We start from the raw sequence: 22,443 nt of genomic DNA on the forward strand, positions 1-22,443 counted from the left end.
CAATACATATATAAATTCCTGCAGCGACGAAAGCTTTAAGTCAAGATTAAAAAAAAAAAACCTATTCTTATTTCTTCATCATTTTGGATACTGCAAAAAAAAGTCCCATTAATAATTCAGTTTCTGTTTGCACCCCCCCCCCCTCTCTCTCGCTCGTGCGTTAAGCGACTCGGCGTGCCGTCGCCGCACGCCTGCCACGTGTGCGCACGAGACGCGTGACCCGCGTAACGCAGCAGCGAGTTGCGCAACCCGCTCGGCATCCTCAGAGGCTGCGGAAATGGCGCCAGGCGCGCATGAGTCACGGGCAACAGCGGCGGCGGTGGTGGGTCCGTGTAAGTAAGTAAATAAATAAACAATGCGTACAATCTGAGCCCCCCCCTCCTCCTCCCCAGGCCACATGGGAGGGTCCTGCTGTCGAACCGGACTGCCCAATCGTCGCTCGGGGTGGGGGAGCACGCGTGGCATGAGATGGGGGGGGGCTGCCCAGGTCGGAGGGACTGATAACGCAGCGGCAAGGAATCAAATGCCCGCAAGCATCGGCATCTGTCCACCCAAATGCGTAAACAGGGTGGGGAAGGTTTCGCATACGGCCGGCCTGTTCGGGGCCCACCCCGGCGTTTCGGCCAATTTTAAACCGCCGTCGTCATCGGCGCCCTGGTGACGAGATGTTAACTACCTCGCCAGGTATACATGGAAGCCGTGGGTTCGATTCCGACCCTGACGCCTCAATATTTTCAGACTGCTTGTTCTCCCCGTGCTCGCATGGATTCTTCTCCGAGTCCTCCGGTGTCTCCCTCCACGTTTAGAAAATGCATTGAGATCATTTTGCCGCTAAACATTTCCACGTGATAAGCCACTTCGTTGAGCTGTCATTTGTGGCCAGATCGCTTCTAAAAATATATCTATATAGCTCAATGGGCCTTTCCTAGAAAAATACGAAAACATTTGTTTCGTTTTAGTTTAGTTTCAAGGTTTTCGACCAGCTTGCCCGTTAAATGATCCTGGCGGTACCCCGGGGTACCAAATGATACAAAATGGCCAAGGCAATTAAATACTTTATTTCTGGGACACTTTTTTTTTCCAGGGGTGTACTTCACTCCGCGACTGGGGTACCAATCAATCCGACATCAGTGCTACTCCGCGATGTCGAAACACAGCGAGGACGATTGCGCTGAAACCCTGAAGGCTCGTACGCACCGTAGCGGTGCATCGTGTACATCTCGTCGAAATGAGTCGATTGCTGCATCGCCGACCATCAACAGACAAAAATGACTGCATCACGGACATGATGCGAGAGCCGGGGTACTATGGGACCCCGGGGTACCGATATAAGGTTCATTTTAGGCGGTGGTCAATTTGCGCTGCACCGTTTGCATCATGAAAGAGATGTGAAAATAGGGTACGGCAGTTTTTTGAGTCACCACTGTATGATGTTGCTTTGTTATATATATCTGTGCTGATGAAATACACGCAATTAAAGCCACCACTAATGATAGACAGCCCCTGCTGTTTCTCAACCTCAGTGTGGTAATTTGAAACATGCACTGTGCATCAGAAGAGAGGCACGCTTGTAATGTAATGTACATTTCCATTTACGAAACGAAATATCTGCGCTAAAACATCTCTAAATGCGCAGTGCCGTCTCATAGTGCCGTGGACATTAAATGCATTTATCGTTCTGGTTTGAAGTCGTTGAATTCGAGGTGGTTGTTTGTCCTCGAGTTGGTTTCGACATCGCGTTGACCCACGTGACTGGGCCCGCGATCTGAAAATCTCAGCCCGAGCTCGTTAAACGGCAAGATTAAGATAAACCCAACTTAATTTTTTTACCAGGTAAGTCCCACTGAGCTCTGTAGCTCTTTTTCAGAAGCGACCCGGCCACAAACGATAGCTCAACAAAGTTGGCTTACCACGTGGACATTTATAGCAGCCGAATACTCTGAACGCACGTGGATTCTAAATGTGAAGGGAAACACCGGAGGAGCCAGAGAAAAATCCACGTGACCACGAGGAGCACACGCAAACTCCAAATGACACAGGCGTCAGGGTCTGGATCGAACCCACGACCTCTCGCCACCACCCCAAGCAACATCACCCGAGTGTGGTCATGGCGGGTCATTGGTGACAGGCGTGCATCGCTTCGGCAATGAGCGGGGAGCTGTCATCTTACATACACAGACAGACAGGCCCGAAGCTAAAAGCTGCGCTGCTTTAGCATGGCCAGGGTGAGCCACTCCACCCCTCACTAGACGTCCTTGATCAGGGTCATAATGAGCAGCGTACCCCGCGGTTATCGCCAGACTTTACGCGGTAGAATGGCAATCATCGGGATATTTTTCCAGGGCCTAAAACTCCAGAGGGGCCGATGGAAAAAAAATATATATTTTAAAAATTAATTTTAATGTGAGCAATGTAATTAATACTACCTTCGTTAACTTATGTTTTATTAGGCTGTTTTCATGTCACCCAACAACAACGTTCTCCAAATGACAAACATTAACCCTGCCGAGTTGGAGCGAGGGAGGGGGTGTCTGTTCTGTCCTGGTGTCCCGGGGGGCGGTGATACGAAAATCCGACTCTGCCAGAGGTGTAGTACGGCAATTGCCAAATTAAAATACAACTGCAACAAACAAAACAATGCACCCCTACAATAAATAAATGGAACGTTCCGCATCTCTGCCGCAGGGCGTACATGTGCAGCCATTGATTATGGAGCGTTTCAGAAATTTCTGGGACATTTTTTCTTATCGTTTTTTCTTCTTCTTTTCTCCAAACCTCTCAGCTCCTCCGCCCTTCCTCCACCACCCACCCACCCACCCTTCATCCGGGCCTCTTAAGCCACGCTCCCCTGCGTTCAGATCACCAGGCCGCTCACGTGCGTCAGCGACAACGACACGGCAATCGCCCGCGCCCGCATTAATCCGTGATAAGCGCAGTGGGGTCTGTGGTAATAAAGCTCACGCTGCGATACGGCACCCCTCGCATTTTTCAGCGGAAGAGTAGCGTGTGATGCTGCCACGTGGACAGGCCTCCCGATCACGGATTGGCGCTCGAGGGATTCGGAGGGTGGGCCCTGGCACCATCATCGTAGAAATCTTCCTTCAAAAAAAGAACCTGAAGCAGATGATTAGTGCTGGATGCAGACAAATGTGACAATTACCTGCGTGTATCGATAGTTTCATGTTCCATTTTGTGTTATCTTGGCGTGGCCTTGGGCCGTCTTGTTGTTTTTGCTGCCTTGCCCAATCTTGATAAATCTGACTTCTAGAATAGATCATTTATTTATTATTAATATTTAGTGACTCGTTGCCACTGCCTCTATTTTGCACTCCTCCGTCATTTCTTGTATTGCTTGCCGTTGTAACTTGCTGACCCGCCCATCCTGGACGTCTGTGAAAAAGGGCTTCACCGCTCATTAGATTCCTCCACCTGCAGTCTAAATCAAGATTCCGATTCTGAAACTTCTCTCCGGCCCTCCTTGGCGGTGAATCGCTGTGATAGAGGTCCCCCCGACCCCACCCACAACGCCTCTCCTGCCTTCCCCTTCAATCGAGGGGAGCTGGACCCTGCTCCCGATCGTTTCTCATGCACACAGTGGTCCCACGGCCTGCGAGTGCACCCACACAACTCTTAGGTCCACATCGGTACGTTGACGTGTGTGCCCAGCCCGTCGGTCAATCCACCGCTGGATGAGGGCCTCCTCCCGTGACGATTCATCAAATCGCGAGGTTGATTAATGTTCCTGGAGGATAACCAACGTGCATTCATAGGGTAGGTTTAGTTTCACCCGTAAAGTGTATCATCATCATCAGTGTCAGCCTTGATCCATCCACAGCTGGATGAAGGCCTCCCCAAGACGCCGCCATTCCTCAGAGGAGGGGAATATGTCTCGAGAAGCGGGAAACGTTTACAAGGAGGGTCCTGCATGATGATGTTTTTTTGTTCGTTTACCAATTCTATTGACGTTAAGCCTCTGCAATGAAGGCAGAGTACACATATACAACTCACTTGCACGTGGACGTAACACCCAAAAGCTCCAGACGCATAGATTCGGCCCACAAGGCATACCCAATGAAGTCCATAATAGAGGGTTTTGTTGGGGTTAGATCGCGTAAATATGAATGTGTCGTTAAACCCGCCACCACCCGACACAGCCAATTAGTACGGGTTTTCACATCAACAGAACATGCCAATTCGTTCCCCGTACAGCACAATGGCGTGTTGGTGGTGTGTTGGAGGGTCAATATGCTGGTGGAATGAGCCCATTACTGTACTGCCATCTCCTGGCCGTCTCACGGTTTACATCCCCTCCCCCACCTACAACACCTGGGATGCACCAATGGTCACCCCCCAATCCCAAAGCAGAACCGTACAAGTCCAGCCCAAAGGAATGCATGTGCACTGACTAGCACGTCGCGCAGATCCTGGACTCAGCATGCGGGACGCTCATCCGTCCAAGCTCCCGAGATCCACGCACGCTGCAGGCGAGACTCAAGGTGATTTTGTCACAGCCCTGCACTCCAATTCCCACGAGCACGTGGCAATAGCGAGCATTCTCCACGCACGGTTAACACATCGGTCGGTGGGAATTCACCACCGGGGCGTTATTCTTGTCAAACGAAATTGGCACATTCATCGGGCTGCATTGCGCATATGCTGGTGAATCCAAGGTGATCTATTCATCGTAAACGCGTGCGGTTTATTCTCCCACGTTTCTAAGAGCAATGTTTGCGCAATAGGTGTGTTTCCATACGCTTCTACGTGAAGGTTGTGTCACTCATTAAGGTCACGAGGGTGTTTTTTTCTAGGGGGGTGGGGGGCGTCAAAGCTAGGGGCGTTCACGTCACGGGCCCCCTGTCAGACTCTTTGAATCCGCGATCCCACGCTGAACATTGCCCACCACACAACGTGGCTCGGGCGTGCAGATCAATTCGGTGGCCTTCAGTGTCACTCTCGAAAGGGGGCCCTCATTAGCCCCCCCCCCACCGGCATTGACAGCAGCAAACCTCTGCAAATGTCGAAAGGCCTTTTTCGGGTGGTAAACAAAGCGATCATCGCCAAAATGTGTATCGACTACAATTGTCAGGTGCTGTGTGGTGATGCGTAGTGGGATAAAGAGCAAACTCCCCGAGGACACACAGACACACACACAAGTTATTCTTTTTTAGTCCATCACTCAAACTTAATGTAATGATCGTCCCAGCTGCATAGCCAAGCCAGGGTCCATCGAGATAATGAGGGTCCAACGCCACAATGAGGGGGTCTAAACGCCACAATGAGGGGGGTCCAACGAAACACAAAAAGAGTATCCTTTCGAAGGGTGCGCCGATACTGTGATCATCGTAGGATGTGAACATGCCCCGTTTGCCTGTTTGTTTATGAAGGGCAAACAGTGATTAGATCTGTCGGGGAAAGCGCGCAGCCACAACACATGACTCACACTCGCTAATGTGCGCAATCTCCACATCAGCCCGCGGCATTAATACTATTAATATATATTAAATATGATTCGTAAAAAAAAGTTACAAACAGCAGACGCAGACTAAACAGATTTCCTTCCCGTGGGGTGCAGGTCGTTTGCTAATTAATTGAGTTAGAATTTAAGTGCATAGTCATCCTTTGCGAAATACAAAGTCATCTACTCTACAGCCCCGTGAATTGTTTAATCATTGTATTTATTGTCGCCTGTTACCCAATTCTGTTCTAATTTGTTTTTGACGTCATGTCGTGAGAGATCTCATCTCTCCAGAGCTCGTGCAGAGCGGTGCATTACCTATCATGGGGCCTTTTTTGCCACTCTCAAAGTATGAAAAATGAGAATAGGTTTTACCCTTTCTGGAAAAAAAAACAGGTGTTAAGATGTTCAAACACCATAGAGATATATTCTGCAAGGAATTAAGTCTGCATAAACCACACCTACTTGTGGTGAACATGCAAACAAAACATGCTCTGGTAATATATGTCATTGCCTTTGAAACGGATCGGCCTACACCAGAGACAGCCTTCTTTATGGCTTAGTCTCACCGGTGTCAGGCCACAGAACGCCAAAAGGCGAACAGCACGAAGACAATTGACGTATCAGATCATTTATAGCTCGGAGTGAGCAGCTACATCCTGGGGCCTTTTTTTTGGCAGTATCAGAGTATGAAAACTAATAATAGTTCTTCTTGGTTCTTTCGGTAAAGTCACGTAGAAGGGAAGTAATGAAATAATAAAAATAAAACATAATAAAACAATTCTCACGACGTTTCGGCCACAACGCAAGCAGCCTGAGGACGGCTGCTTGCGTTGTGGCCGAAACGTCGTGAGAATTGTTTTATTATGTTTTATTTTTATTATTTTATTACTTCCCTTCTACGTGACTTTAGCGAAAGAACCAAGAAGATGAATCCCTGCAGTCACGAAAGCTTTAAATCGAAATAAAACTAATAATAGGTTTTACCACCCGGTGTTTTATTGCCTATTTAAAATGTTCATTCAGGTGTATGGCCTCATGGCAGAGAATGGCTTATGGAGGGAAATATCCCGTGACTCCTTCTGACAACCGCGTAAGTGACCTTTTAAAAAGAAAATTGAGACTCCACTTTTCCACCAACTCTGCTGCGAGACAAACGTTCGATTCATGACAGGCAAATACATGAAAATAGTTTTGGTTTAATCCTGAGAGCTGGATTTTTTAAACTGAAGTTTTAATGTCAAGAAATGTGTAAGAGTGTGTTATTTTAACTTTCACAGTGATACCATATGAAGCTGTTTGGATGAATTTCGTCTGCTTCTTGCACCCTTGCATCCATATCCCACAGGGCTCCCGAGTAAGGCAGAGGTTTATGGTTATCTCGACGGTTTTATATGAAGAACATTAAGTCAATATTAAAAACAGTAAACATGAAACCATCTTTGAGAGGTCCGAATAGGAATTGCCTCATTTCGTGACATCCCTCCGACAGTGCAGTTGAAATAGGAAACCACAACCCCCATAAACCAAAAGATATGATTATTGGGCGCCGCGGTGGCGAGATGTTAACTCCTTCGCCTGGTATACAGGAGGTCGTGGGTTCGATCCCGACCCTGACGCCTGCTGTATAATTGGAGTCTGCGTGTCTCTCTCCCCGTAGCTGTGTGGATTTTACTCCGGGTCCACCGGTTTTCCCCTCCACATTTAGAATCAACGTACTTTCGGAGTAATTTGGCTGCTATCAATGTCCACGTGATGATGATAAACCACTTTGTCGATCCACCAAGTGTGGCCAGGTCGCGATTACACACTCAGCGGGTGCGGGGTGGAGCGGTGGCGCAGCGGTTAAAGCGCTGCGCTGTGAGCCCGGCCACGGACAACGACCGTCAGTGGTGATTGATATCGACTCCTACGCCACCTTCACCAAGCCGCACGTGACCAGCGTGGTGAAGCATAGCCAAACAACCTCCGTGGTCAACTTGTAGGCCTGTCGCCTCCGAGGTACAATAAACTGAGACGGATCATTCGAATAACAAAAACAAACGCAATACATTCGTCCGTAACATTGCGCCCATAAATGTAACAGAATACAGAATAGGCGACATTTTTGGGCAAAATCCCTGCTGTAATTACGCACCGTAACATAGCTTTCGACCACGCCGACCTCATGCGCGCGCACGAGTGCGTGTTTTAAGGTCTACGCGTGCCTCACGCCCTATCCTATCTTTCCACAGAGCACATTTGTATCGGTGAATGACACTGATGAAGTGCATGCGCATGTGCGCGTGCGCGTGCACTGCCGGGGGATGGGGGGGGGGTAAGAAATTCGGGAGAGAACAAAATCCACTTCACGGGTCGCGAGGCCGGAAAGGTCAAGTCCGCGGGATGACTGAGGACGTGCCGGGTACCTGTTCAGGTCGAGTAATATCCTCGGTCTGGGATCACAGCCACCCCCCCCTGCACGTGGTCAAGCTCAATTCTCCCCCGCCCCACCTCCCACCGCGACTTTGGAAACAGTGAATTTCAACAGCATCGATCGTCCCGTTGGTGACGTGGTCACCGCATGTGGTTGCAGCGGCCAGCGGATCGAACAACAACAAGGGGAGAGCTGCCGCTGCTGCGTTTTGCCACGAGGAGTATTGAAACAAAGAAAAGACGGATTTTTGTGTTTAGTTTTTTGCTGTCCTTCCACCGCACCTCTGATTATCACGGTTGGCTGCACACGGTGCGAAAGAAGTTCAACGTACATGCATACAAGCGCACACCTCGTCACCGTTGTCATTGTATACACGCGCGATAAGGGGCCATCATCACCACCACGGTCATCATCATCAGCAGCCACGGTCAAATCCACTGCTGGATGGCAGGCCTCCTTTGCAAGTCGTTTCCATCTTTCGCGATCCTGCGATGAAAGAATCCATTGAGCACATGCCCAAGAACCGCACCGTACGTCTCGTTTGTCCTGTCCATCTCATCTGCCCCGTCTCTACCATCTCTCTCGGTCTTTCCTGTTTTGTCTTGCTCACTCGGTCCGACAATTTGCCTAAATTTAACACGATTCACAAGCAACCAATTGCTAATGCATGAAATGTATTGCCTTTGTGAATGCGCCACCTGGAATTCGCCTTATCTATATCAGATCTCGACAAACGAAAGAGGATTGAGCCTGAACAGTGAGTGCTTGGCTGGGCGTCCACCATACAACCTATTAATCGGTACATACCATTGTCCCTGTGCCACAGTGCAGTGCCGCGAGTGAGAGCTTGACTTACCTTGCTAAGCCCAAGGGATTGAAACACTTCTCAGCCTAAGCCTTCTCTCTCTCACTCGGCCGACTTGGCAATGATGTCTCAGTACTCGGTCCAGGATGGCCCAAATTGGCCCAAAAAACACTCGGACCTCCATGTGCAGCTCACGGGCACCATCTCTAATGACTTGGATACGATCTGATGCAGCCCACTGCTTGTGTGGGGTAGAGGTGGGGGGCAGTGAACTTCCTAGGATCTGGGTGGTAGCGGTGGTGGTAGTATTTGGATCCTCAATAAGGTGCTTATTCGGGATGTTTGGATATTCAGTTGGAGGATCCTTGTGAAAGACAGGAGATCTCTGGGTTTGATCTTCAACGAAGTTCATGGTTCACCCTAAACCGCATCCGCACAAACCATGGCAGATGCGGATACCCGATGCACAAATGGAATATTAAAAACACTCCAGTGTGTCACTGTCGTCATCCAAGACGTACTATACGACGTGTATCGACGCAACGCTCGATCCACAAATACGAATCACGCGTCACGGCGACACGCTCCGCTGCTCCTGACGTGGTTATCTGGCTTGACCACCCGAATGTGAAATTGTAAGATTATTGCTCTGCATCAACATCAGCCATACGACAGAAGAAGAAAAAGGGTGGACCACGAGGAAGAGAAGCGAGAGAGCGAGCGAGCGAGAGCGAGGGAGAGCAGGGAGGGACTCACCAGTCGGTCTGCTGATCGTCGATCACGAGCAGCACCTTGGACTTGCGCCCCGCACTGCCGGAGACGCTGCCGGCCGTCTGCTCCACCAGCCCCGCCGCTGCCGCCGTCGTCTGCCGCACGGCGTTGGACAGGGAGCTTAGGAATCCGCTGGCGCCACTCGTGATGCCCCCACCCGCCTTCGCCTCGCCGCCTGCACGCGGGCAGCCCATCACGGACACGCGCACGTGGTCCATGTACATGCACAACGAATACGACAAAAGGTCGCGCGCATTACACGCAACATGCTTGCCGCAAATGAACCACAATATTTTGCTGATTTCGTCAAGGATAACAAACCATAACGCGAACTCGCAGCGGCTATTGGCTGGCCGTCGAACAAAGATGGTCACTTCATCGCGCAGCACTTTGAGATGAGCCTCTGCGGCCGTCTGGAATGCTCTTTTTTCCAATATTAGGAAGCCACTGGAGCAATGCACTTTAAAATCTAGATTGACAACTCATTTCTATAGAACTGCTTTCTCTGTTTGGTTTGTTGTCCTTCCCCCGCACCTCCGATTAGCGCCAGTGCCGGATTATCCCAGTAGCAAAAGTAGCTTATGCTACGGGCCCCGCACTTTCAAGAGCCCAGAGCTAAATGCTTTAAAGCTATCAATTCCGGTTCAGTGATTCTGCACTTGCTCTATTACTGTATACTGCCTTCAACTTTTATGAACGACTGGGTGTTTAATGTTTGTCGTATTATCTAGCTGTAGAGCAAAATGAAAAATACAATTACTTTACTATGCAAGTAAAAAAATTGTGTGTTTAAATATTTACGTGAGTTTTTTTTTTATGTAGGGCCCCTTCATAACATATGCTACAGGCCCCGCACTAGCTTCATCCGGCACTGACTAGCGTGGTGGGCTACATACAGTCATGGGACGTGCCGCCACAAAAACATTGCCACAGCCGCCATCGTGACAATTTCAATTCCAGCACTCAAGTGCCGCTGTTGGCTCCGTCTCTGCAATCTCCTCCGACCCTCATTTTTTCTTTCATTGAAATACAGACGTGTGCCTTGCGTCCGGCAATCACAGGATGCCATACTAGTTGGTTGAGCGAGATGAAGTAAATAAATCGATAAAATAGTGTTCAGCCCCTTGTCAATCCACTGCTGGATGAAGGCCTTCAAGCGTTGTGTTTGTTGATCATCACTGGGCTGCAATGAGCTGGTCCACGCGGAGGGGAGCCCAGGATAAGTTCCTACATCACTCGCCTTAAACTAGATGCCTGAGTGGGGTTGAGAAGGTCACGGTCAATAAACTAGAAACGTTTAAGGAGGAATGCCTGGACCGGGAGGACTCGACACAAGCCTCTGAGTTGAATCACTAAAGGTCGATAATTACCTCCAGACAATGAACAGTAATTCAAGCAAAACAGTAGTCGAGCGAGTCAAGAGTCAAAGGAGTTTCCCTCCCCCTCCTGCCCTCCCATTGTCAACGCGCTGTCAAACGATAAAAGCGGACAAGACATAAAAGTGGACACTTCGAAGTGGACGTGCCTTTGTCCACATATGGGACTAGGACGTCAAAGGGAGCGTGTCTAAGATGGTTTGGATCGCTAAGTGCAATCCACAACATCGATCTGCACCCAAAATATGGATTCTGCGCCATCAAATCGGAGCCGCCATCTTGAAAATGTCCGTATATATTTCAACTTAAAACTCGCCGTTAACGGAGCTAAATTAAGGGTTTTCAATGACATGATTAGTGTCAGTCTGTTCTAACACTAGACGAGACTACTATGTTGATTCGCTACGTCAAAAAAGTGTGTTTATGCCTTTAAACAAGAGTTTTTACAACGTCCGATTTCATAATTTACATATTTAAAATTCCACGGGCAAATCACCCCCTTGCAATGGAACAAATTTCCCCTCCACATTCAGCGAGCAGCACCTCCCTCTCTCGTTTCTGCTCCTCACTCGGGACGCCACCTCTTCTCCCTGGCCCATCCTTCCCTCCATCTCTAGGTACCCCAGTAATTTTAGATGGTGGAAGGATTATCCATAATTCTGGCTGTCTCCTGATGAGGCTGGTTGTAATAACCGGCGAAACATTGTAATCAAATTTAAAATGTGGGTTTACTTTCCAACACACCGGTGTGCTGAAGTAGTAACTAATTGTCATGTTTTCTTTACGTAATAAACATTACTAATTGGCTGTTTCGAGTGGTGGCCCGTTTAATGACATTTATATTTACGCGATATAATAATAATAATTAAAAATATGTTCTGTAAATGACATCACCTCGGGAGAAGCCGTTCCATTCGCTTTCACCCCCCTCTTATTGGCATAAAAAAATATCTTTGCTGTGCTTGCACAAAGATAAGGAAAAAAAAATCCCATGCCAGCATCAGTTAATCTGGATGACATCAGACATGAAATAATGTCCATCTGCGTGCGAAACCAGATTTGGGGACGCGGGGCAACTTAAACTCCTTCAAAGCAATAAAACCTTTGCTGAAATCAGATTCGTTCGTGGAACTTTCTGCTCGCTTGCTGTGGTGTGCCGGGGAAAAGTGTTGTCTCTGGCAGAGCGGGCTCGGGACAATCTCCCTCTACACTATTAAATGCTCTATGGCGTGCGTAGCAGCTTGTACAGCCGCTCATTTAGTGGCCTGGGATGGGAATTCGTGCATGGCTGTGCATGTAATTGTCCCGGCTGAGTTAACACCTCTGCAAAGAAGACTACCCCCCTCCCTTGAGCCGAGAAGATCTTGACGCATTGCTGCAGAAGTCGAGTCGCTCAACAGTGGGACGTTACGGGGGACACGGAGCGTGTCGATCACTCCGCTTTGCACCAGAATATTATTCATCGCGATGATGCCAAGGGGCTCAGCGAGCGGCGGAAAGGCAACCTCCTCGAGGCAGCCTGCAGTGAACATGGTGACTCGAGTCCGACTGGGCTGACTTCAGGTTTCCAGTCGGCCGACTTACTGCTGCTGATCATCCTGCGCTGCAGCCCATGGCGCCATTAAGATTGGTCTGGCAAGAGCAATGGAGAAATCGAGACTTTGCTTGCTGAGAAGGAAGCTCTAGGGAGCCGCTCCACTGGCCAGATGTCTTGGGAGAGGTGGGAGAACATCCACCTCTTTGAATTGGTAATACTCAGTAATGTGTTAGAGCAAGTCTCATTTACATTTAACAACGTGCACATTAAATTCAAATTTCCTGCGGGAGGCATGGAACGCATACAGCGCAGCAAGGTCACAAAACCTAGAGAGTCCGGTCAAAAAAAAAAACTGAGAAAGTTGACAACGTTATTTTTTACTTATTCCTGATCCCTGTCCCAAAGGTATTTTGAGTGAGGAGTGGCACAATCTGTTATAAGCCCCGCTCCCACCAGTCTGTCTTGGGGGTGAATAGCCCCGCCCCCTCGCCATAGCCCCTCCTTGCCCCCCCTCCACCTCCACCGCATCCACCGCCAACGGCAGTTGGCGACAATGAGCGTGGGGCTCTGCGCTTCGAGCGTGCGGCCTTCCCGTGAGAGAAACCGCACCTAGAGCCGTGACAAGTGTTGGCAGCCCAGCGCTCAGCGGGGGGCCCTCCTCCATTTACTGATGCCCATTATTGGCGTTTTGGAAGATAGATGCCGCCGATGTTGAGGTCTAAAATTTCAGGGCGAGTGGTCAAAACAATAAAAAAAACAACGTGGTGCCAAAAAAATGCCAGCGGGGGGGGGGGGGGGCTGCAGGCGCGGAGATAAGAGGCTGCTGGCAACCGAGATGATTACAGCGACGAGTCGCCCATCTGTCAGTGAGAAAGAAAAAAACTACTCTGTAATCTTTTGTTTTGTTGTTATTATTATTGTGGTAAGGTGAAAGCATCATACCTCTATATAATTGGTTGACGAACTTAGCGCTGTGTGTGTGTGTAAGATGCTGTGGGCATGCTGGCTGTCTCGCGTGTGGGTGATTTTTTTTTTAAATCTATGGGACCTTTTTGCCAGTATCCAAACTGATGAAACATAAGAATAGGTTTAACCCTTTCTGGAAATACAACAGGAGGTGTTAAGATGTTCACATAACAAATAGATACCTGGTTTGCAAGGCATTACGTCTGCATTAACCACACGTACTTGTGGCGAATTCCACGTTTGAATTTTGAGAAAACGCAAACGAGCAGCATAAAATGTGCCACAATGGGACAAAGAGACAATTTTTTGGGCCCTAATCAAATTTTGACAACAAGGCAAAGGCTGAGATCGGCACGAGCTGTGTCAGTTAATTGGCACCGATATATAAAACTCCGATTAGCACGGTTGGCTCCGGCGTACGGTGCGAAATAATTTCAACATACAAACAAAACTCGTGGCTAGCTCACTGGTTTTCAAAGGGAACGGCGCTGATTATGTAGGGCATGTTGCCTGCCGTGAAAGTTCTTTCACCACAATAATTCCACAAATACTTCCTCGGATTTTTCTTTCATCTCGTCCCAATAAAGCCTCACGCCCATGCTTTTGAAATGTGACTTGCATCGTGCACCAGGGCATTATCAACGGTAGTCTGCGAGCAGCGTCTTTCTTTGCCCCCTCCCCACCCACCGCCACCACCTGCCACATTTACTCTGGACAAATCGATAGCCGACTGCGATCGATATATATCCGGCACCGTCGTGGGCGTCGGATCTCATCTCACCTCCGGACGACTGGGACAGGCGGCGCTGCTCTCCTGGCTGCGGCGTGGCGGGCGACTGCGCTGCGGGCGACACGGACGCCGCTGGGGGCGCCGCGCCTGAAGTGGCAGCGGCAGATCCAGCAGGGCCCACTCCGGCCCCGGTGGTGCCACCGCCGCCGCTACCGCCACCGCCGCCGCTGCCGCCACCGCCACCTGGCTGTGCCGGGCCCCCCGATGGTGACACGGAGGGAGGCGGGGCCTGTGCCGGGTCTGGCCTCTGCAGGTCCATCATGTAGCCGTTGGGCAGGTTGGCCATGAAATTGCTGTCGGATAGACGTCTTCTCAGGAAATTCATGGTTAAGCCTCTTTATTGCCTCCCGCGCTCTTCAAAGGAACTCGGATGTGTTTAGTCGGAGGGTGGCGAGAGGAAAAAAATAAGGATATAGAAACGAAATGATTTCTTCCAAGTTTATTTGCAAAGGGACCGGCGCCGAATATTTAGGGCACGTCAACGCTCGTCAAAGTTATTTCATCAGAATAATTCTACAAACTTTCCTCGGATTTTTGTTATGTCAATAAAGCGTTTTTTGTTAAAAATCCAATATTTATTTATTTATCGCATAGCGTCGCTCTTACATTCCAGCATTAAATTATAATAATTTGGACTTGCAGCGACTGTGAACGTCTTGCATATTTAAAGAACGGGGTGATTGTATGTCTGCGGCGGGGGGAGGGGGTTGTTGTTTTTGAGAGCGGTCTTCGCAGTCTCTTTGTCCGAAATATCTAATTGTTGCCTTTCGGGACGGGGATAATTAGCGGGAGAGACAAGGACAATTAGCGGGAGACGAAGATGTGTTGGTTGTGGGAATTATGGTCAGAGACGAGGGGAGCTCACGCTGCCGATCGCTGTCACGGACCCTGCGCACAAAAACACGGATGGGGGGGGGGGAGGACATGCACTGAAAAAATTGGACAGCAGAGAAAAAACGCAATTGCAAATAATCTATTTAAAAATATTAATATCAACATTTGTGCGCCTGTGAGATTCGTTCGTCACAGTGTAATGTTGCGCGCGCCGTTCTATTGCTAACCGTTACGATGATGAAGCACTTCAATCGGTGATTTGATTTGCAGGTAATCACACTCGGTCACAGCAAGACAATTTATAATTACAATACAATTGTTAACGTTAAAATCTCCCTTCAATTTTCCGAGTCGGTTAAATCATCTTACTAGGTTAAAGTGCCTTCACTGATAATTGAATCAAATTATTTGGTTATATCGCATTGGCAGTGGTGTACAATCCCATAGAAAAGGAAAAAGTACGTGGCCTGAATTTTTTTTTTCTTATAATAGGTGATGTTTTCGGGCACATAAATAGAGAGGTCAGAGAGGTAGCGTTAAAATGATGTTGTCTTGAACTCTGACTTAAATGTGCGCTGAAATTAGTTGCCGTATTTTGTGAGCGCTACGCTAGCCAGTAAAAGGTTGGCTGGTTTTCTGGCCGCGTGCCACATGGGACACGGTACCTGCTCAAAGGACGGGGAAACATTCGGGCGGAAAAAAAGCGTTCCCGATGTTTCGCGACGCATGGTGATTTAATTAAATTGCAATAGAATTCCACTTCCGCGGATTTAAACTTTTTTTTCTTTCAGTAACAATAAAAGCTTTTCCCACTAGGCCCGAGTCTCGCAGCGCCACCTAACCCCATCATTGCAAGGCAGACTGGCAGCGACGTTAGGGGGGCCCTGAGCAGAAATTAATTTGGGAGGCCTCCTTTGATATTTAAAAACAATGATATCCCTAGTCAGATGGCAGAAGAGATTTAGACAAGATAGCGATGTAGTGGAGTGAAGCAAATTTACTTTATTATGTTTTATTTTTATTATTTTATTATTTCCATTCTACGTGACTTTACCGAAAGAACCAAGAATATGAATCCCTGCAGTCACGAAAGCTTTAAATCGAAATTTAAACATAAATATAAAATTTAGTGAGATTAAAGAGATATGTAAATTATATAGAAATGAGACAGATTAATTGGCATCGTGCATTCGTGAGATTGTTATGTTGATTAGGATTGAGCTGATATTCGATTCCACCCTGATTTTTTCTCACGAATTTGGGGCCTCTTGAGCTACTTAGGGAAACCTAATCATTTGCTTGATTTTCTTTCGCCGATCGCTACTACTGTGGAGATACCGTCTTTCAGCCGCGGTGGCAAAATGGTTCCTGCTGAATTGACGGTCAGAATAACAGCTCTCCGCGGCCCAGACAGGCAAACCGATTAGCAAACACTTATATAGGGGCTTTACAACAATGCAATCAATAGCAGCCACTCTCTTTAATATCAAAGTTGAGAAGCTTTAGGCTCAGGATTTATTTTGTCAACATCAAAGCCACCACCGGCACCATGTGGATAGGATAAACTCGAGTGAACATTTATTTTTAACTCAATTTCAACAATAAAAAGAATACGTGCAGGGACAAATATATGACGGCGATATATTATCCGCTTATTTATTTTGTTACTTATTGATCTCCACAATGACTTTCATGATAATTTCGTGTTATATATTCGGGCCCGTGTCTTAAAGAGCTAATAACATCTGGCATCTCACAGGCACTGATTCAAGCAAGTCTGAACTTTGCCACTGACGAGACACGGTGCGTCAAAGCCGGTCCAGAGTTTGCTTGTGTAGTAACTGACTTGGAGACGTAACTTCTTGGAGGCAATTCTTTAATTAAATACCGAGCATACTGTTACATACTCTCTGCTGTCACACAACGCTCTGTCTCTCGTTTCAACGCAACTCTACACTGGTTGCTAGCCTACAACACAACGATAACCGTCTGACGCTGACAGCGCTGAACTAAGAGCCAACTACGTTGACCTTAGGGACCGTCCATAAATGATATTACGCGATTTTGGACGATTTTTGACCCCCCCCCCCCTTCGTCACACGACGTCACAAAAAGTCAGACCCCCCCCCCCTCAAATATGACGTCACAAAAAAATAAAACATTCTCCAAATCGCTTTAAACTATTGTCATTGTAGTGCGTATTTAATGTGGCGCTGCACTCTGATGTTGTAGGAGAAAACATTTATTAAAACGTATATTTCATTAAGTAGAACGTGTTGTCTATATTTATTTAAAGTTGCGCAATTTAATATGACGTCACATTTCTCAACCCCTGCTCGTCACACATCGTTACAAATGTCTGACCCCGCCCCCCCCCCAGGTGCGTGACGTCATTTATGGACGGTCATTAGAAATAAAGATTCTACTTACACAAAATGGACGTCTCGAAGGAGCTTCTTTACACTTGTGTAGTGGCATAGACTAAGTAATGTAGCAGCATAGCGTTGGCTGCTGGCGGGGAAGGGGATCTGCAGCTTACAGCAGCCCTGACGTCAGCAGGTCACGTGATACACCAGAGGTGATATCTGGGGGAAATGTTACAGAAGGGGCATGTGGGGGAAGCCCGAGAACCTACTGGTAGGTTCTAGCAAGGGGGCGTGGCCCGGGAAGGAGCCAAGCCACGCTGGGAGCATAAAAGGGGGCCCTGAGTGAGAGCTCGGGGCTGTCGTTTGGAGTGCAATCCTCGTCGTGCTGTTGAAGATCGTCGCCATCGTCGCTGTCGTCCTCACTCGATATTGCGCTGCTAGATAGTCGTTGGCTGTCTCGGTTCAGCACCGTCGGTGTTGGACGGCACGTGTTGTGTATAGGATAGCAAAGCACGTAGAGTTGTGTACAAGCGGGCGACAGAAGAGTGTCTACCAGCGTAGGGTGTGTGTTGTGCAAAGGGTGCTCCGTTGAATAGAAGAAGTGCCTCAAAGTCTTAGCGTCTCCGAGTAAGTCACTACACTTGTGTTGAACCAATGCAACTACAATTATGCACGGAAAAGTAATACAACAAAAATAATGTGAATGATGATATATATATGAGGACGATATATTTTCAACTTGTTTTTTTAATGATATTTTGTCCACAGTGTAATTTTTGGTTTCATTGTCGGTATAATGTGATAAACGAGAGATATGGGCGTGGAAATTTTTGCAGGGCAGTCCGAACTCACGTGTCCGGGGACGGCTGCGCAATTTGATTAATGCGTGAAATTTAAATGACGAAGACCTTCTCGGCAAACGGTAAATGTAAAGGTGGAGCCCTGCAATTGCTTGCTTCAAGGCAATGCTGACGAAACCTACGTTGCAGAGAGCTGTAGACAGCCCCGTGAGAGGGTACTTCGTCTAAATCAGGGGTCGGCAACCTACGGCTCCGGAGCCGCATGCGGCTCTTTACGGGCCGCTTCTTGACGATATGTACGTATGTACATAGATGCATTGCGGCTCTTGAAATACTGAATTATGTACCGAATTGGAAAGAAATGGCTCTTCTTGTTATTTTGGTTGCCGACCCCTGGTATAAATCGTCCACATCGGCCAGACATCTTGGACGATGTGGTAGTACTCACACTGTACCCCTCCACACTGAATCTTACATCACTGAAAATAGGAACGCGCTTCAGGTTTACAGAGGAAGAGCACCTGTTATTCCTGCAAATGGAGCTACCTTACACAATGCTGCACTCAATCACAAACTATGAATCCTTGGGTGATCATTTGCACTTCAGACAGCTTCGGCTGGTGTTTGCTCGTTAGCGGCAAACACCTCTGATAGGCTTGGCAATCTCAACTTGCCACACGCATGCCCCAAATGCATATCAATTAGACGATGCGCTGTGTGTGAATCCAGCAATGGACTTGCCGTCCTTAAATGAGAAACAAGACAACAACAAAACTAAATACGTCGCAGTAGCTGAGAAATACTTTTTTTTTGTGTGTGACAAAATCAACGTTTTTCCCTTCAGATGAGATGCAGCATGTGAGCTCGATGGACATTGGAAACTGAGTGGCTTTCAGTCCGACACACAAGCCATGTGGCACGCTTGCTCCGATCCAGCAGTGGACACTCGCATTTCTCTTTTGACCAAGGCCCTCGTACAAAAACAATCTACGTTCCCCTCCCCATTATGAATACCACATGAGCATCCCTGAATACAAGACGTAGCAGCAACATGCCGGTGTGCAACACTTTCGTCGGTCCACTGTGGGGATGAGGGTATCCTCGATACCGTGTGCGTCGTGGGGTTTCGTTGAGCATCCTTCACCAGGCCGGTCAGCGTGGATTGGGGAAGGCGGAGAGCCTAGATGCAGGAGCGTACGACTGCTCAGAAGTAGCTCTGTGAAATCTGCTTCCGCAGGCCATTCTCTACCATGCAGCGTTGCACTGATCTATGAGGGTTTAATACTGACAGCACAATTTGAATGAAAATTAGCAAATAACTACAAATGTACGTTTTTTTTTATTATAGATAAAAAAAACTATTACATTTTGTTAATTCTCTTTCTGCATCCGAGTGCTGTGTTGCTGAGAACATGGCTATGCAAATAACATAATAATGAAAGGATTTTTTTGTACTTAAAATACCTAATCACATTTCAATCATCGGCTAATTATTCCGAACTAACAATGGGCAAAAAGCCAATGCCCAAGACCTTGCACGAACAATTCCTGCAATTTGCCCGAGACAGCGAGGGCCTCGCATTGTACGAATTGTACCGACGTCAGCATATTTTGGCGACCGCTGAGCGAAGCGACAATTCATTAGCGGCTCTTTGTCAAACCGCCGCTGGATGAAGGCTGCTCAAATAGTTTTTTTTGCCAAATTATAAAAGATTATCCGCTAAATTACTCAATTTGGGAGAAAAAAAACCACACACACACATGTCGCAATCGTCTCGCTCACTGCGAGAGCTTAAGACTGGATACTCCAGAAACAAAATATTCTTGGGACTCAGTGAGGCTTCCCTGGATAAACAAAAGTAATCATCCCTACTACTTGTAATGATTATAATTTCAACTTATAACGCTGGCTAGTCAGTGCGAGTTGGCGAGGAGCTGCCCAGGATCAGTTCGAATTTCACTCACCACTGACGTTCGCCGTGGCCAGGAATTGAACTCGGTCACCGGGTTCAACCCCCAGTGGAGTGCCGCTAACCGTCGCATCGCCACCCCTGTCCTCCTTGGACACTCCTACCTCACCCTTCGTCATAATAATGGCTGTTTAATCCATTGAGGCACTTCTAATCATTGCTGGATTAGCGCGTGACAGGCGAGGAGAGATACATGTGAACTCGACACCTGAACGCAAGGCCAGTTATATTAACAATAGCAAGGCTCCATTGGAACCTCATTTGCCAGTAAAAAATATGATAATTGGTTTTTTACCCTTTAATCTGGCAACAAAACTGACACCTTTTTTACGAGGAGTCATGTTTGCATAGACCACAATACCTGCAGTCATAATGCAAGCAAAAAACATAACTATGATAATGTATGCACTGTCCTTGAAGTTGATTGGTCCACACCCGAGACAGCTTTCCTTAGAGCCTAGTCTCACATGGGTTGGACTAGATGACGCCAAAAGGGTTTATGCAAACATGACTCCTCGTAAAAAAGGTGTCAGTTTTGTTGCCAGATAGAAGGGTAAAAAAACAATTATCAATAGCAACGCTGTCACGACGACGCGGTGAATGGTCGTGGCAGTGGCGCTACCGCTCTCTCGGGCGTCTGCGCTCGGGAGATGAACCCCGTCGCGTTTGACGCGTCAGCCTCGTCGCCCCTGAGTCTCGGTCATCTGGGTTCGAGCGCATGAAGCGCTGTGAATCGGATGGTGGCGGCGGCAGCTTATAAGAACAAGATCGCATTGCGACGTCGAATTGTGGGGCGTTAACATCGAACCGTGACACCGATAATGTTTTTGTTTGCTATGGAGGGAGCTCGAACGTGAATGATCCAACAACTGGGTTGAAATGTCGCCCACTATGGGAAGCAACTGTCGTTATCAGCAGCCATGTTCATCATCTCTCTATCGTCATCATCATCATCATCGCATGTCAATCATCATCATCTCAATCATCGTCATCCTAAGTATTCGCATCATCCCAGTCATGGTCATGATCATTATAATATTTAAACATCAATTAACATCTGTCAATCACCATCATCCATCGCCATTATATTATTCCAGCGTGAATTAAATTGATCACACTGTGAGTACTGTTGTGTATGTATTAATGTTGAACTTCTTTCGCACCGTACGAAGCCAACAGTGCTGATCGGAGGTTTTGTAAGAGTTCAACAATCCTGGTCATCTAGACAGACTCATCCACGCTATATGAGTGTGGATTTCATCATGGCTACAACGACTCTTTCGAAATCAATAGAGATGCTCAAATTCAGTCGATGTTTGATGTCGCTGAGAAGTAGAGTGGGGCATGAGTGGTGCATGAACGCCGCTGATGTGCGCCATGGCTCACATCAGCGGCGAGCAACATCTGAACTGGATCTGGGCTCCCCATCCACCAAATCGCACTTACCAGCGTGGAGAAGTATGGTCAGACACCTCGAGAGACCCACGTGTCATTCCATACAGCAGTGAATTGACGAACATCTGAAACTTATTGTTAATTTAATTATGTTGCCGATATATTTGTTCAATCTTGTCGCTACAATGTAAACGAGACAACCCATGATTAATCCTCGGCAGGGCATCATAAACCTTCATAAGCCAAGATCTATCCACTTCTGCATGAATGCCTCTGGAAACCGTCACTATCCTTCATGATATTCCGATGTCACAATCCGTTTAGCACCTGCACAGGGGCCGATATCATAGCTCCAAACCCACAGCGGATGTCATCTCGCGCATGTTCCATCCTTGGGCTGCCAATCCGTCATTAGTCTCGACACCGGGCCATCGTGCCATCTAGAAACGTGCCCTTCGCCAGCGCCACTTACGCTTCTTAACAGTAAATAATTTGTGAATATTCTCTCATCCACGTGTCTCTCTTGCCGTCTCAGCGTGCCATCTCTCCACGCTTCATTGCACAGAGCACCACATAAATATTGGGAAGGGGTGGGTGGGGGGGGTGCAGGCTTGGGGGGTGGGGGGTAATGGGGGCCAAAGACAAAGATCCCCCGTATAGCCTTGACAGACTGTTGGGGTAAGTGCTGTTAGCGAGCAGCACTTATGAAGGCCGACACGGCACACGAGGGGGTAGGTGGCCAACACCACGCCCGGTCGCCTTTGTCTCCCCAGTGACGATGTTTACTACATACCGCACCAGGTACTTGTTTGAGGCCGAGTCGACCTAGGGGAGGCCCAGGACCGGTTCAGATCATCGTCACCAGCGATCGCCGCGAGCGGGTAATCGAACTCGGGTTGCCGGGGTTCGTAGCGCCGCACGCTACCTGCTACACTAACGTGGGGGAGTGGAGGGGTGGGGGG

General features: G+C 48.0%; 1 protein-coding gene across 1 annotated transcript in view; it reads right to left on the bottom strand.

Annotated features, from left to right (window-relative positions):
- LOC144721330 (synapsin-2-like) overlaps window positions 1–14,998 on the bottom strand; it is a 57,955-nt gene extending 42,957 nt beyond the window's left edge. The window contains exons 1-2 of the mRNA XM_078598868.1: window positions 14,108–14,998; window positions 9,433–9,622 (exon numbers count right to left, since the gene is read on the bottom strand). Coding sequence (XP_078454994.1) covers window positions 9,433–9,622; window positions 14,108–14,441 — 524 coding nt within the window. The 5' untranslated portion in view covers window positions 14,442–14,998. The remainder of the gene's footprint in view (window positions 1–9,432; window positions 9,623–14,107) is intronic.
- Between the last annotated feature and the right edge of the window lie 7,445 nt (window positions 14,999–22,443).

The sequence above is a fragment of the Lampetra planeri genome, chromosome 11 (assembly GCF_965212315.1).
Source record: "Lampetra planeri chromosome 11, kcLamPlan1.2.h2, whole genome shotgun sequence".
Taxonomy (NCBI): domain Eukaryota; kingdom Metazoa; phylum Chordata; class Hyperoartia; order Petromyzontiformes; family Petromyzontidae; genus Lampetra; species Lampetra planeri.